This window comes from Carcharhinus amblyrhynchos, chromosome 1 (genome assembly GCF_965287045.1).
Source record: "Carcharhinus amblyrhynchos chromosome 1, sCarAmb.v2.hapA, whole genome shotgun sequence".
Taxonomy (NCBI): Eukaryota; Metazoa; Chordata; class Chondrichthyes; order Carcharhiniformes; family Carcharhinidae; genus Carcharhinus; species Carcharhinus amblyrhynchos.
Genome location: NC_137324.1, coordinates 181,437,768 through 181,450,311, shown reverse-complemented (window position 1 = coordinate 181,450,311; position 12,544 = coordinate 181,437,768). Strand labels below are relative to the sequence as shown.

Genomic DNA, 12,544 nt, shown 5'->3' with positions numbered 1-12,544 from the left:
TGTGGAGGCTTTGGAGAGGGTGCAGAGGAGGTTTACCAGGATGTTGCCTGGTATGGAGGGGAGGTCCTATGAGGAGAGACTGAGGGATTTGGGGTTGTTTTCGTTAGAAAGAAGGCGGCTAAGAGGGGACCTTATTGAAACATATAAGATGATTAGAGGTTTAGATAGGGTGGACAGTGATAGCCTTTTTCCTCGGATGGAGAAAGCTAGCACGAGGGGGCATAGCTTTAAATTAAGGGTTGGTAGTTATAGGACGGATGTCAGAGGTAGGTTCTTTACCCAGAGGGTTGTGAGGGATTGGAATGCCCTGCCTGCTGCAGTTGTAAATGCGCCTAGTTTGGGGGCATTTAAGAGATCTGTGGATAGGTTTATGGATGGAAAGGGTTTGGTTTAGGTTAGAGGGTCATTGCTTTTTAACTGGTCGGCGCAACATCGTGGGCCGAAAGGCCTGTTCTGCGCTGTAATGTTCTATGTTCAATCCTCAGGACTATTGCTTTCGCTTGCCAATTAGTATCAGATTCGAGGAAGAAACATACAATCTCTAATTTCCCTTGTAAGCCACAATTCCCTATCCACTCTTGCGCCAAACAGAAATAAACAACTTCTGGATTCACTATTTGTTCTTTAAATGCTTGCCATTGTCTGTCACTGTCATTCCTTTAAGTAATGTTTCCCAGCTCAAAATGGCCAATTCATGCCTCATACCATTATAGTTACCTTTATTGAGATACAGAACCCTGGGTCTTAGAATCAACGACGTCACTATCCACATTGACAAAGAATTGTGCCCATTGTGGAAGCCAGAAAGAATAAACAAGTCGACTTAAATAAAAGAGCACAGATATATTTTTAAGGCAATTCCACATCACAACTTTGGAAATTCTTTATTAATAATCACATTTGTCAGCATTTCACAAGGAAAGCATATACTCTGATCCAGTCTAATCAACACTGGTTTAAATGTAATAAATGGATGACTACATAGAGCAAACTCCTGCTTTCGGTTAGCTGTGAAGTCTGAAGTAAATTATGAAGTAAATTAAGAAAAGTTTATCGGCATAAACATAGCTTCACCATCATGTATTTAGTATTTCTGTTTTAAAACAAAAGGCTTTCCAATATCTCATTTTGTAAATATACCAGATAATGCCGTACTCGACCACACAAATCAGAATCTCTGATGTGATTTGAATTAGTCAGTTGCTATCAGTGCAGCATTTGGGAGGCTCTACAGTGGACTTCAGGGCAGTAAACATAAACTTAGGTAAATTTCTCATTTTTGCTCACAATCCAGTGATCCTAGCTGAAAAAACAATTAGAGCACAAGGGAGCTTAACTTAGATGGTGTCAAGGTTATTGAGTACAACAACATTACCCAGATACAAAAACTCAGTAGGTCTGACTCTGCTTTTTGTTTTAGATTCCAGCATCCGCAGTATTTTGCCTTTAACATTACCCAGATTTTCATTTCACACAACAGAGGAACAAAAATAGCAAAGAAATATTTTAAGCATTAAGAATAATTGTAACATTTACAATTATTTTCAAATTCCATATTCAGTAACTTTATTTCTTTCCACTTCAATAACATCCTGGTTCAACAGTTCTGTTCAAAAAAATCCAATTACAATTTTAAAAAGTTAATTTTCAAGCATAAATTAACAATGAGAATCTTCACATGAACAATGAATAAGACAAAGTTACATTGTATTCCAACAAAAATAAGACCCTTATTATAAAACTCCATGGATAGAATTAGAGATGTTTTGTTAAATCTTAATATAAAACTGTTTGAGATTCCTCTCAACTGAAAGCTAACATGTCCTTTCATTCCAATGTCAATCCATTGAAAGTTATTCTATCCAACGTATGCACCTATGGACCTGTAACATCTATCCCAGACGGTTGTGGCCACTCCATCATTGAGTATATTTAAGATTCAGATTGATGGTTCTTGATCTGAGAATCAAGGGATCTGGGGTATGGGAAGGAAAGTGGCTTTGAAGAAGAAGCTCTGTATTGATTGCATTGAATGATGAAGCAGCCTTGAGGAGCTGTATGGTCTGTGTCTGCTCATAATACTTAATTACTAACTTTTTTGTTAACATCAAAAGATCAGTAAAGCAGCCATGCAAACGCTCAAGTGCACTTGAGATCTTGCCTCCTTCTCATCATATTTTATTGACACGTGTCGATTTTTTTTTTGAAACAGATGATTTGGAGATTTTGATGCAATGGAAAAACAAGGTAATATTTTGAAAAAGATAGCAGCCATCCCGATTCTCTTGCATTTTCTTATAAGTGAGTATTAAGTTCCAAATTCCAACATTTTCTGCTTTAATTTCACACCTCTTCTGTACAACGGTGTTTAAGTTTGTCATTTCTACTGAAGTATCAATAGTGGCTTTGTGATACCATGCAGTTTTCAGTCCATTGTAAGCTGCACACTATCTGCCTGTCCTTGTTGCTGCTCATACTTTCGTGCTGAAACAACACAAAACAATATCAGTCAAGATGGATTTGAGTAAAATGTGTTACTATTTTAAAAAAATGTTAGCCAAGTAAAATTAAATTTAGTATTTGCTTCCAAATTCAAAATACAACTGTAGCAACCACATGAGTGAATTTGGCAGGTTACTGCTCACTGACCCAAGACCCTCTGTAGTGGTCACTTCTGTTGTAAATTCACTGAGCTAATGGAGATGCAGGAAAATGCCAAGAATAACCAGTCAGAATATGTCAATTAACACCCAACAGAACAAAGACTTGGAACTAATATCTATGTTCTAATTTTTAAAGAGGCAAGCTTAATTTACAAAATCCCAAATAACAATATATTTCCAGGACAAAATAACAACCAAAATAATGTTATAATATTTGGAAGCCAAGATTAGCAGATAAATCAAAATACTTTAGACAGAAATTCAACTTTTTGAAGTTACATGCCAGTGTGATCTAATTTTACAATTAATGTTGAATTTCCAATGAAAGAATCCAAAATGTTTTAAAAAAACATTTGAATGTCTCACCACAACCTTATTCAAACCTAAAATCAGAAATTCACTTCATTACAACCAGCTCAACAAAGCAGTCAGAATATGCATTGATAGCAGATGGCTATATACACGCGAGAAAAACTGTTTGAGGATTTGAACTTCAATTTTAATCCTAAAACATTAAACAGAAATTGTGGACCATAAGAAATAGAAAACAGGAGAAGGTCATAAGGCCTATCAAGCCTGCTTGTCCATGCAATATGATCTTGGCTGATCTATAAGTCCACCTTCTTCCCTCCCACCCCCCAACACCACCGCCATCCCCCCCCCCCCCCCCCCCATTATCTCTCGATTCCCTGAGACAGCAAAAGTTTGTCTATCCCAGCACCAAATACATCTTTGAGGTAGGGAATTCCAAAGATCCACAAGTTTGAGTGACACTTAGTTGTTAGTTTTTTTACAGATCTCCTTGAGCAGTAATATACAGGAACAGTGATGTACATTTTAAACAGAAAATCACCATTACCAATAACTCAGCTCAGCAATAAGAGATAAGAAAGGCCCAAGATAGAACCTTACTTGTGGTTGGAACTGAACTCAACTAAGACAGGAATAGAGGTCACTTCAATTGGCCTCAGCAAGCCTAGATTGGGGTAACAGGGAATCACTAGGACTCAGCAGAATGACGAATTCAGAATCCAATGGCAATTTGAAAATTTGAATTCATTTCAAAGATAGATTTCGGGCCATGTAATCCAAGCACTGATGCAGCTGCATTTTTGCAAACTTTGACATTATCCATTTTTTAATCTTTTTTATCCTGATGCAAACCCATAATTATCCAATCTTGATATCATTGAGTCAGAGGTTTACAGCATGGAACAGGTCTTTCGGCCTAACTTGTCCATGCCGCCCAGTTTCTAACCATGAAGCTAACTGTCTAAATGATTTTTAAAGACAAAATTGTACCTGCCTCGACTACTACCTCTGGCAACTTGTTCCAGACATCACCACCCTCTGTGTGAAACAATTACCTCTTTGGACCCTTTTGTGTCTCTCCCCTCTCACCTTAAACCTATGCCCTCTAGTTTTAGACCCCCTTATCTTTGAGAAAAGATGTTGACTATCCAGCTGACCTATGCTCCTCATTATTTTATAGACCTCTGTCAGATCCTTAGGAGGCCCCTAAGCCTCTTATGCTTGATGGAAAAAGGAGCCAGTTTATCCAATCTCTCCTTATAACTCAAACCATCAAGTCTTGGTAGCATCCTAGTCAATCTTTTCTCCACTCTTTCCAGTTTAATAATATCCTTTCTATAATGGGGTGAGCAGAACTATACACAGTATTCCAAGTTTGACCTTACTAATGTCTTGTACAACTTCAACAAGACATCCCACCTCCTGTATTCAATGTTCTGACTAATGAAACTAATAATGCCAAATACCTTCTTTACCACCTTGACTCCACTTTCGAGGAGCTATGAACCTGTACCCCTAGATCTCTTTGCTTTATAACTCTCCTGCCAAGATTTGATCTACTGAAATGCATCACCCCACATTTATCTGAAGTAAACTCCATCTGCCATTCATCGGCCCATTGGCCCAATTGATCAAGACCCCGTTGCAATCCAAGATAACCTTCTTCACTGTCCACGACGCCATCAATCTTAGTGACATCTGCAAACTTACTAACCAGGCCTCCTATATTCTCATCCAAATCATTAATATAAAATGATAAAAAACAGTGGACCCAGCACCGATCCGTGAGGCACATCGCAGGTCAAAGGCCTTGAGTTTGAAAAACAACCTGCTACAACCACCCTCTGTCTTCAAGACAATTTTGTATCCAATTGGCTACCACACCCTGGGTCCTATGAGAGTTAACATTATGCAATAACCTACCATGCAGTACCTTGTCAAAGGCCTTGCTAAAGTCCATTTACACAACATCGACTGCAATGCCCTCACCTACCATCTTGGTTACCTCTTCAAAAAACTCAATCAAATTTGTGAGACATGATATTCCACTCACAAAGCCATGCTGACAGTCCTTAATCAGTCCTTGCATCTCTAAATGCCTATAGATCCTATCTCTCAGAATACCTTCGAACAACTGTAGGGGTGCAGGGGTGGGAGAAATTACAAAATCTAAAGTAAAGGAGAGGGCACGGGCGCGGGAAAATGTTGAGGATGTCCCAATAATAAAAGGAGTAGGGGGCATGAGAGAGGTTAGTAGCGTTCCTTCAAATAAGGTCCAGATAAAGGCTGGTATAAAGACACTTTACCTGAATGCACAAAGCATTCGGAACAAGGTGAATGAGCTGATGTCACACATCAGCACAAATGGATATGATCTAGTGGCCACTACAGAAACGTGGTTGCAGGGTGACAGGGACTGGGAGCTGAATGTCTAGGGGTATCAAGTGTTTAGGAAGGATAGACGGGAGGAAAAAGGGGGAGGGGTAGCTCTGTTAATTAAGGATAATATCAGGGCGGTAGTAAGGGAAGATATAGGCTCCAAAGAGCAAAACGTAGAATCGTTGTGGGTGGAGATAAGGAACAGTAAGGGGAGGAAGACGCTGGTGGGTGTGGTCTATAGGCCCCCAAATAATAACTAAGAGGTGGGGCAGGCTATAAACAAGCAAATAAATGATGTGCGCAGAAACGGAATGGCGATAATTAAGGGGGATTTTAATCTGCATATTGATTGGATGACCCAAGTCGGACGCGATGAGCTTTAGAAAGAGTTCTTGGAATGCTGTCGGGATAGTTTCCTTGAACAGTATGTGACGGAACCTATGAGGGAGCGAGCTATCTTAGATCTGGTGTTGTGTAACGAGGCGGGTACAATTAGGGATCTTCTTGTGAGGGATCCTCTTGGGACGAGTGATCATAGTATGGTTGAATTTTTGATGCAGATGGAGGATGAGAAAATAGGGTCCCGAACCTGTGTCCTCTGTTTGAACAGAGGGGAGTACGATAGGATGAGAGAGGAATTGGCGAATGTAGATTGGGGGCGCAGATTGGTTGGTAGGACGGCTGAGGAACAATCGAGGATTTTTAAGGAGATCTTTTTCGGTGCTCAGCAGAAATATATTCCGATGGTAAAGAAGGAATGTAGGAGAAGGGATAACCAGCCGTGGTTATCTAAGGAAATGAAGGAGAGTATTAAATTAAAAGCTGATGCGTTCAGAGTGGCTAAAAGTAGTGGGCGATTAGAAGATTGGGAAAGATTTAAAAATCAACAAAGAATGACTAAGAAGGTGATAAAGAAAGGAAAGGTAGACTATGAAGCTAAACTAGCACTAAATATAAAAAAGGACAGTAAAAGTTTTTACAAATATATAAAGAAGAGAAGGCTGGCTAGAGTGAATGTTGGACCCTTAGAGGATGAGAGGGGGGATTTAGTGGTGGGAGATGAGGAAATGGCTGAGGCTTTAAATAAGTTTTTTGCCTCGGTCTTCACGGAGGAGGACACGAATAGTTTGCCGGATCTTAAAGATAGAAGGATGGGAGGAGTTGAGGGCCTGAATGCGATTACTGTCACTAGAGAGGTAGTGCTTGATAGACTAATGGGACTGAAGGTGGACAAGTCCCCAGGACCGGATGGAATGCATCCCAGGGTTCTGAAGGAAATGACAGAGGTGATAGCGGACGCCTTAGTAATTATTTACCAAAATTCACTGGATTCCGGGGAAGTGCCGGAAGATTAGAAAACGGCTAATGTTACGCTGCTGTTTAAAAAAGGTAGCAGACAAAAGGCAGGGAATTATAGGCCGGTTAGTTTAACGTCAGTAGTTGGAAAAATGCTGGAATCCGTCATCAAAGAAGAAATAGCGAGGCACCTAGAAAACAATAGTTTGATTAAGCAGACGCAGCACGGATTCGTTAAAGGGAAGTCGTGTTTGACGAATTTATTGGATTTCTATGAGGATGTGACTAGTGCAGTAGACAGAGGGGAACCGGTGGATGTGGTGTTTTTAGATTTCCAAAAGGCGTTTGATAAGGTGCCTCATAAAAGGTTGCTACAGAAGGTTAGGGTGCACGGAGTTAGGGATAAGGTGTTAGCGTGGCTAGAGGATTGGCTGTCTAATAGGAGGCAGAGAGTTGGTATCAATGGGTGCTATTCTGATTGGCGGTTGGTGACTATTGGAGTGCCGCAGGGATCGGTGCTGGGGCCTCAACTATTTACCATTTATATAGATGATCTGGAGGAGGGGGCTGAGTGTAGGGTGACATAATTTGCTGATGACACGAAGATGAGTGGTAAAGCAAATTACGTGGAGGGTGGAAAGTCTGCAGAGGGATCTGGATAGGCTAAGCGAGTGGGCGAGGACCTGGCAGATGGAGTACAATGTTAGCAAGTGTGAGGTTATCCACTTTGGCAGGAATAATAGTAGGAGAGATTATTATTTAAAAGGCAAAAAGCTGCAGCATGCTACAGTGCAGAGGGACCTGGGGGTCCTTGTGCACGAGTCGCAAAAACCCAGTCTGCAGATGCAGCAGGTGATCAAGAAGGCAAATGGAATGTTAGCCTTTATAGCGAGGGGGATAGAATATAAAAGTAGGGAGGTCTTGCTGCAACTGTACAGGGTACTGGTGAGGCCGCAGCTGGAGTACTGTGCGCACTTGCGGAAGGATATATTGGCCTTGGAGGGAGTGCAGAGGAGGTTCACTAGGCTGATAATGGAGATGAGGGGGTTGGACTATGAAGAGAGACTAAATAGACTGGGTCTGTACTCGTTGGAGTTTAGAAGGATGAGGGGGGATCTTATAGAGATGTATAAGATAATGAAGGGGATGGATACGGTAGAGGTAGAGAGATTCTTCCCGCTTAGAAAGAATAGCAGGACTAGAGGACACAGCCTCAAGATAAGGGGGGTGCAGTTTAGATCAGAGTTGAGGAGGAACTTCTTCACTCAAAGGGTGGTGAATCTCTGGAATTCTCTGCCCGTTGAAGTGGTGGAGGCTACCTCGCTAAATATATTTAAGTCACGGGTAGATAGGTTTTTGATAGACAAGGGAATTAAGGGTTATGGGGAGAAAGCGGGAAAGTGGAACTGATCCACTTCAGATCAGCCATGATCTCATTGAATGGCGGGGCAGGCTCGAAGGGCTAGATGGGCTACTCCTGATCCTATTTCTTATGTTCTTAACTTATTCACTACAGACGTTAGACTCACCAGCCTGTAGTTCTCAGTCTTTTCCCTGCAGGCCTTCTTAAACAAATGCACAACATTTGCCACTTTCCAATCTTCAGGCACCTCACCTGTTGTTGTGAGTGATTCAACTATCTCTGCTCGAAGGTCTGCAATTTCTTCCCAGCCTCGCGTCATCAGGTCCCCGGGGATTTATCTACCCTGACGTACTTTAAGACTTCCAGCACCTCCTTCTCTGTAATATGTACACTCCTCAAGACATCAATATTTATTTCCCCAAGTTCCCAAACATCCATGTTTTCTCAACAGCAAATACTGATGAGAAATATTCACATAGGATCTCACCCATCTCTTGTGGATCCACATATAGGTGACCTTGTTGATACTTAAGAGGCCCTACTCTTTCCCTCGTTACTCTTTTGCCCTTTATGTATTTGTGGAAGCTCTTTGGATTTTCCTTTGCCTTCTCTGCCAAAGTAATCTCATGTCCTCTTTTTGCCCTCCTGATTTCTCTCTTAACTCTACTCCGACAACCTCTATACTCTTCAAGGGATCCATTTGATTCCAACTGCCTATGCTTGTCATATGCCTCCTCCTTCTTTTTGACCAGGGCCTCAATATCCCAAGTCATCCAAGGTTCCCTACTTCTACTAGTCTTGCCCTTCACTCGAAGAGGAATGTGCTTTTCCTGAACCGTGGTTAACACAATTTTGAAAGCTTCTCACTCACCAGACATCCCTTCGCCTGCCAACAGACTCTCCCAATCAACTTTTGAAAGTTCCTTGTCTCAATTTTGAATTTTAACTTTTGGGCAGACATATCATCCTCCATAGCTGTCTTAAAACTAATGGAATTATGGTCACTGGTCCCAAAGTGATCCCTCACTAACATTTCTGTCACTTGCCTTTCCTTATTTCCCAGGAGGAGGTCAAGTTTTGCACCTCTCTCATTGGGCGATCCACATACTGAATGAGAAATTCCTCCTGAATACACTCAATAAATTTCTCTCCATCCAAGTCCCTAATACTATGGCTGTCCCAGTCCATGTTGGGAAAGTTAAAGTCCCCGACTATTACCACCCTATTTTTCTGGGAGTTATCTGTAATTTCCTCACATATTTGTTCCTCAATTTCCCACTGGCTATTTGGGGGCCTGTAGTACAATCCTATCAAAGTGATCTCCCCCCTCTTATTTCTCAGTGTTACCCATATAGACTCAGTGGACAAACCCTTGGATATATCCCCTCTCAGTACTGCCGTGATGTTCTCCTGAATCAAAAACACAACTCCCCTTCCTCTCTTACTTCCTGTTCTATTTTTCCTTTAGCATCTGTACCCTGGGATATTGAGCTGCCAATCTTGTCCTTCCCTTAGCCATGTTTCAGCAATAGTTATAATATCCCAGTCCCATGTACCCATACATGCCCTGAATTCATCTGCCTTGCCCGTCAGGCCCCTTGCATTGAAACAAATTCTGGGGTAGGTGGGACCTCTGCAAATGGGATGGTCTACACCTGAACCAGAGAGGTACCAATATCCTGGGGGGGAAATTTGCTAATGCTCTTCGGGAGGGTTTGAACTAATTCAGCAGGGGGCTGGGAACCTGAATTGTAGCTCCGGTGTACAGGAGGTTGAGAGTAGTGAGGTCATGAATAAGGTTTCAAGGTCGCAGGAGTGTACCAGCAGGCAGGAAGGTCAGAGGGAATACAGTGGTAGTAAGTTTCAAGAGCATAAAACAAAGCTGTCAGACCTTTACTTTAATTCCTGGAATATCAAAGGTAAAACAGGTGAGTTAAGGGCAAGGATTAACATATAATTATAATATAATAACCATCACAAATTTGTGGTTGAGTGACGAGTCTGATTGCCAATATAGAATCTTCAGGCAAGATAGAGTAGGGGGTAAGAGGAGGAGGCATTGCATTATTAGTTAAGAAGGCAGTTACTGCAGTAAGGAGAGATGATACCTTGGAGGGGGCATCGAATGAAGCTTTGTACGTAGAGTTTTGGAATAAGAAAGGGACATCTACGTTGCTAGGCATATGGCACAGTTGCCTTCGTCAAATAGGATATAGAGTGCAAAAGCAAAAAGGTCATGTTGGAGATGTAGAGAACTTTGGTGAGGCCACAGCTGGAGTACTGTGTGCAGTTCTGGTCACCACATTATAGGAAGGATGTGAAGCAGTGGAGAAGGTGCAGAGGACGTTCACCAAGATGGAACACTTTGCCTGAGATGGAACATTTAGGAAATAGAGAGAGGTTAGATGGCCTTGGGTTGTTTTAGTTGGAGCAGAGAAGACTGACGGGGTGACCTGATTGAGGTCTTCAAGATTATGAGGGACATGTACAGGGTGGATAGGGAGCAGCTGTTCCCCTTACTTGAAGGATCAGTTATGAGGGTACGCAAGTTAAAAGTGAGGGATGGGAGGTTTAGGAGGTATTTGAGGAAAAATTTATTTACTCAGAGTGGTGATTGTCTAGAATGCGCTGCCTGGGAAGGTGGTGGAGGCAGGATGCTTCACATCCATTAAAAAATACCTGGATGAGTACTTGGCACGCCATAACATTCAAGACTGTGAGCCAAGTGCTGGCCAGTGGGATTAAATGGGCTTGTGCAGCATGGTGGCACAGTGGTTAGCACTGCTGCCTCACAGCGCCAGGGACCTGGGTTTGATTCTTGCCTTGGGTCACTGTGTGGAGTTTGCATGTTCTCTTCGTGTCTGCGTGGGTTTCCTCTGGGTGCTCCTGTTCCCTCCCACAGTCTGAAAGACGTGGTCAGGTGCACTGACCCGATCAGGTACCGGAGAATTAATGTGAGCCTTACTTGTGACTAATAAATAAACTTTTACTTTCATGTTTTGATGCAGACTCGGTGGGCCAAAAAGCCTCCTATGCATTGTAGTATTCTGATTCTGATTTCCTAAAGAACCCCACACAATAAGATTAGTTAATATTTTCTCGTTGTACCACACAAACACTTGAAACTTTACATTTCAAAATTCTAATACTTTTAGCAAATCAGTGCTGAACATACTTACCACTGTAGTACATTTCTAACTGTTGGCGTAAGCGAACCTTCTGTAAGTTGTCATAAAAGTTGGGCTCAGGTGTTAGATCAGCAGCCGGAGGCACAGTAAATATCCGCATGATCTTTCTTTTATTTCTAACATTAAAACATTAGGTTAACTTTATGAAGTGGGGGGTGGGGGGTTGGGTGCGGGGGGGCGAGAGGAGAGGAGGGGGGGGCGAGAGGAGGGGAGGGGGGGGGCGAGAGGAGGGGAGGGGGGGGGGGCGAGGGGAGGGGAGGGGGGGGGGCGAGAGGAGGGGAGGGGGGGGCGAGAGGAGGGGAGGGGGAGGGGGAGAGGAGGGGAGGGGGGGGGGCGAGAGGAGGGGAGGGGGGGGGCGAGAGGAGGGGAGGGGGGGGGCGAGAGGAGGGGAGGGGGGGGCCGAGAGGAGGGGAGGGGGGGGCGAGAGGAGGGGAGGGGGGGGGCGAGGAGGGGAGGGGGGGGGGGGCGAGAGGAGGGGAGGGGGGGGCGAAGGAGGGGAGGGGGGGGGCGAGAGGAGGGGAGGGGGGGGCGAGAGGAGGGGAGGGGGGGGCGAGAGGAGGGGAGGGGGGGGCGAGAGGAGGGGAGGGGGGGGCGAGAGGAGGGGAGGGGGGGGCGAGAGGAGGGGAGGAGGGGGGCGTGGGATTCGTACGGCCATGTTAAATAGCGCCTGAAACTCTGCAGCCAGGCTGTCCACAGTATATACACACAGATAGGCACACACTGCATAGGATGGGGGGCGAGGGGGCGGCGGGGTAAAGTGGGGAGTGAGTCTTTTTGGGGTTCGGATTGGTCTGTGGGCGGGGCTCAGGGAGGGTCAGTTCCGGTTACTCACTTGCGCGCATAGACCAGGAGGCCGAAGCTGACCAGAATGGCGATGAGATAAATGTTGGTCGCATCGTTCCAAGCCTCATGTACCGTGTAGTCCATCCCTACCCCAGCCCCCGCTTCAGCTGCAGCCATTCCTGGATTGGCCCAGGCCCGGCACTGCTTCCTCAGTCAGATGGTGAACGTACCGGAACTTCCAGCAGTTTGAACGTCCGGGTTGAAAGGTCAAGGTTTAGAGGGTCACAGCGTTGTTCCTGGTTGATGGATGGGGAATGTGGCTGACATTTAGAAGAGGTGCTTCCTGCTACTGAGGAGGAGGTGCTGAGCTGCCCTGCCTTGGAGTCCGCCTGCGGGACAACTCTAACTCCCTGGGCCTTTCACCTCCTCATCCAGGTCATTTATGAAAATGACAAACAGCAAGGGTCCTAGAACAGATCCCTGGGGCACTCCACTGATGACCGACCACCATGCAGAAAAAGACCCATCCACAACCAATGCCCTCTAACCTTCTCAAGAAG

At 44.1% G+C, this 12,544-nt stretch overlaps 1 protein-coding gene across 1 annotated transcript; it reads right to left on the bottom strand.

Moving 5' to 3' along the window:
- Positions 1-869: 869 nt before the first annotated feature.
- On the bottom strand, positions 870-12,229 carry smim19 (small integral membrane protein 19). Its single transcript, XM_080196470.1, has 3 exons — positions 12,034-12,229; positions 11,193-11,317; positions 870-2,484 (listed from the first exon to the last, which is right to left on the bottom strand). Exons 1-3 carry the CDS (start codon positions 12,159-12,161, stop codon positions 2,426-2,428), a joined length of 312 nt encoding a protein of 103 aa, XP_080052596.1. The 5' UTR covers positions 12,162-12,229; the 3' UTR covers positions 870-2,425.
- Between the last annotated feature and the right edge of the window lie 315 nt (positions 12,230-12,544).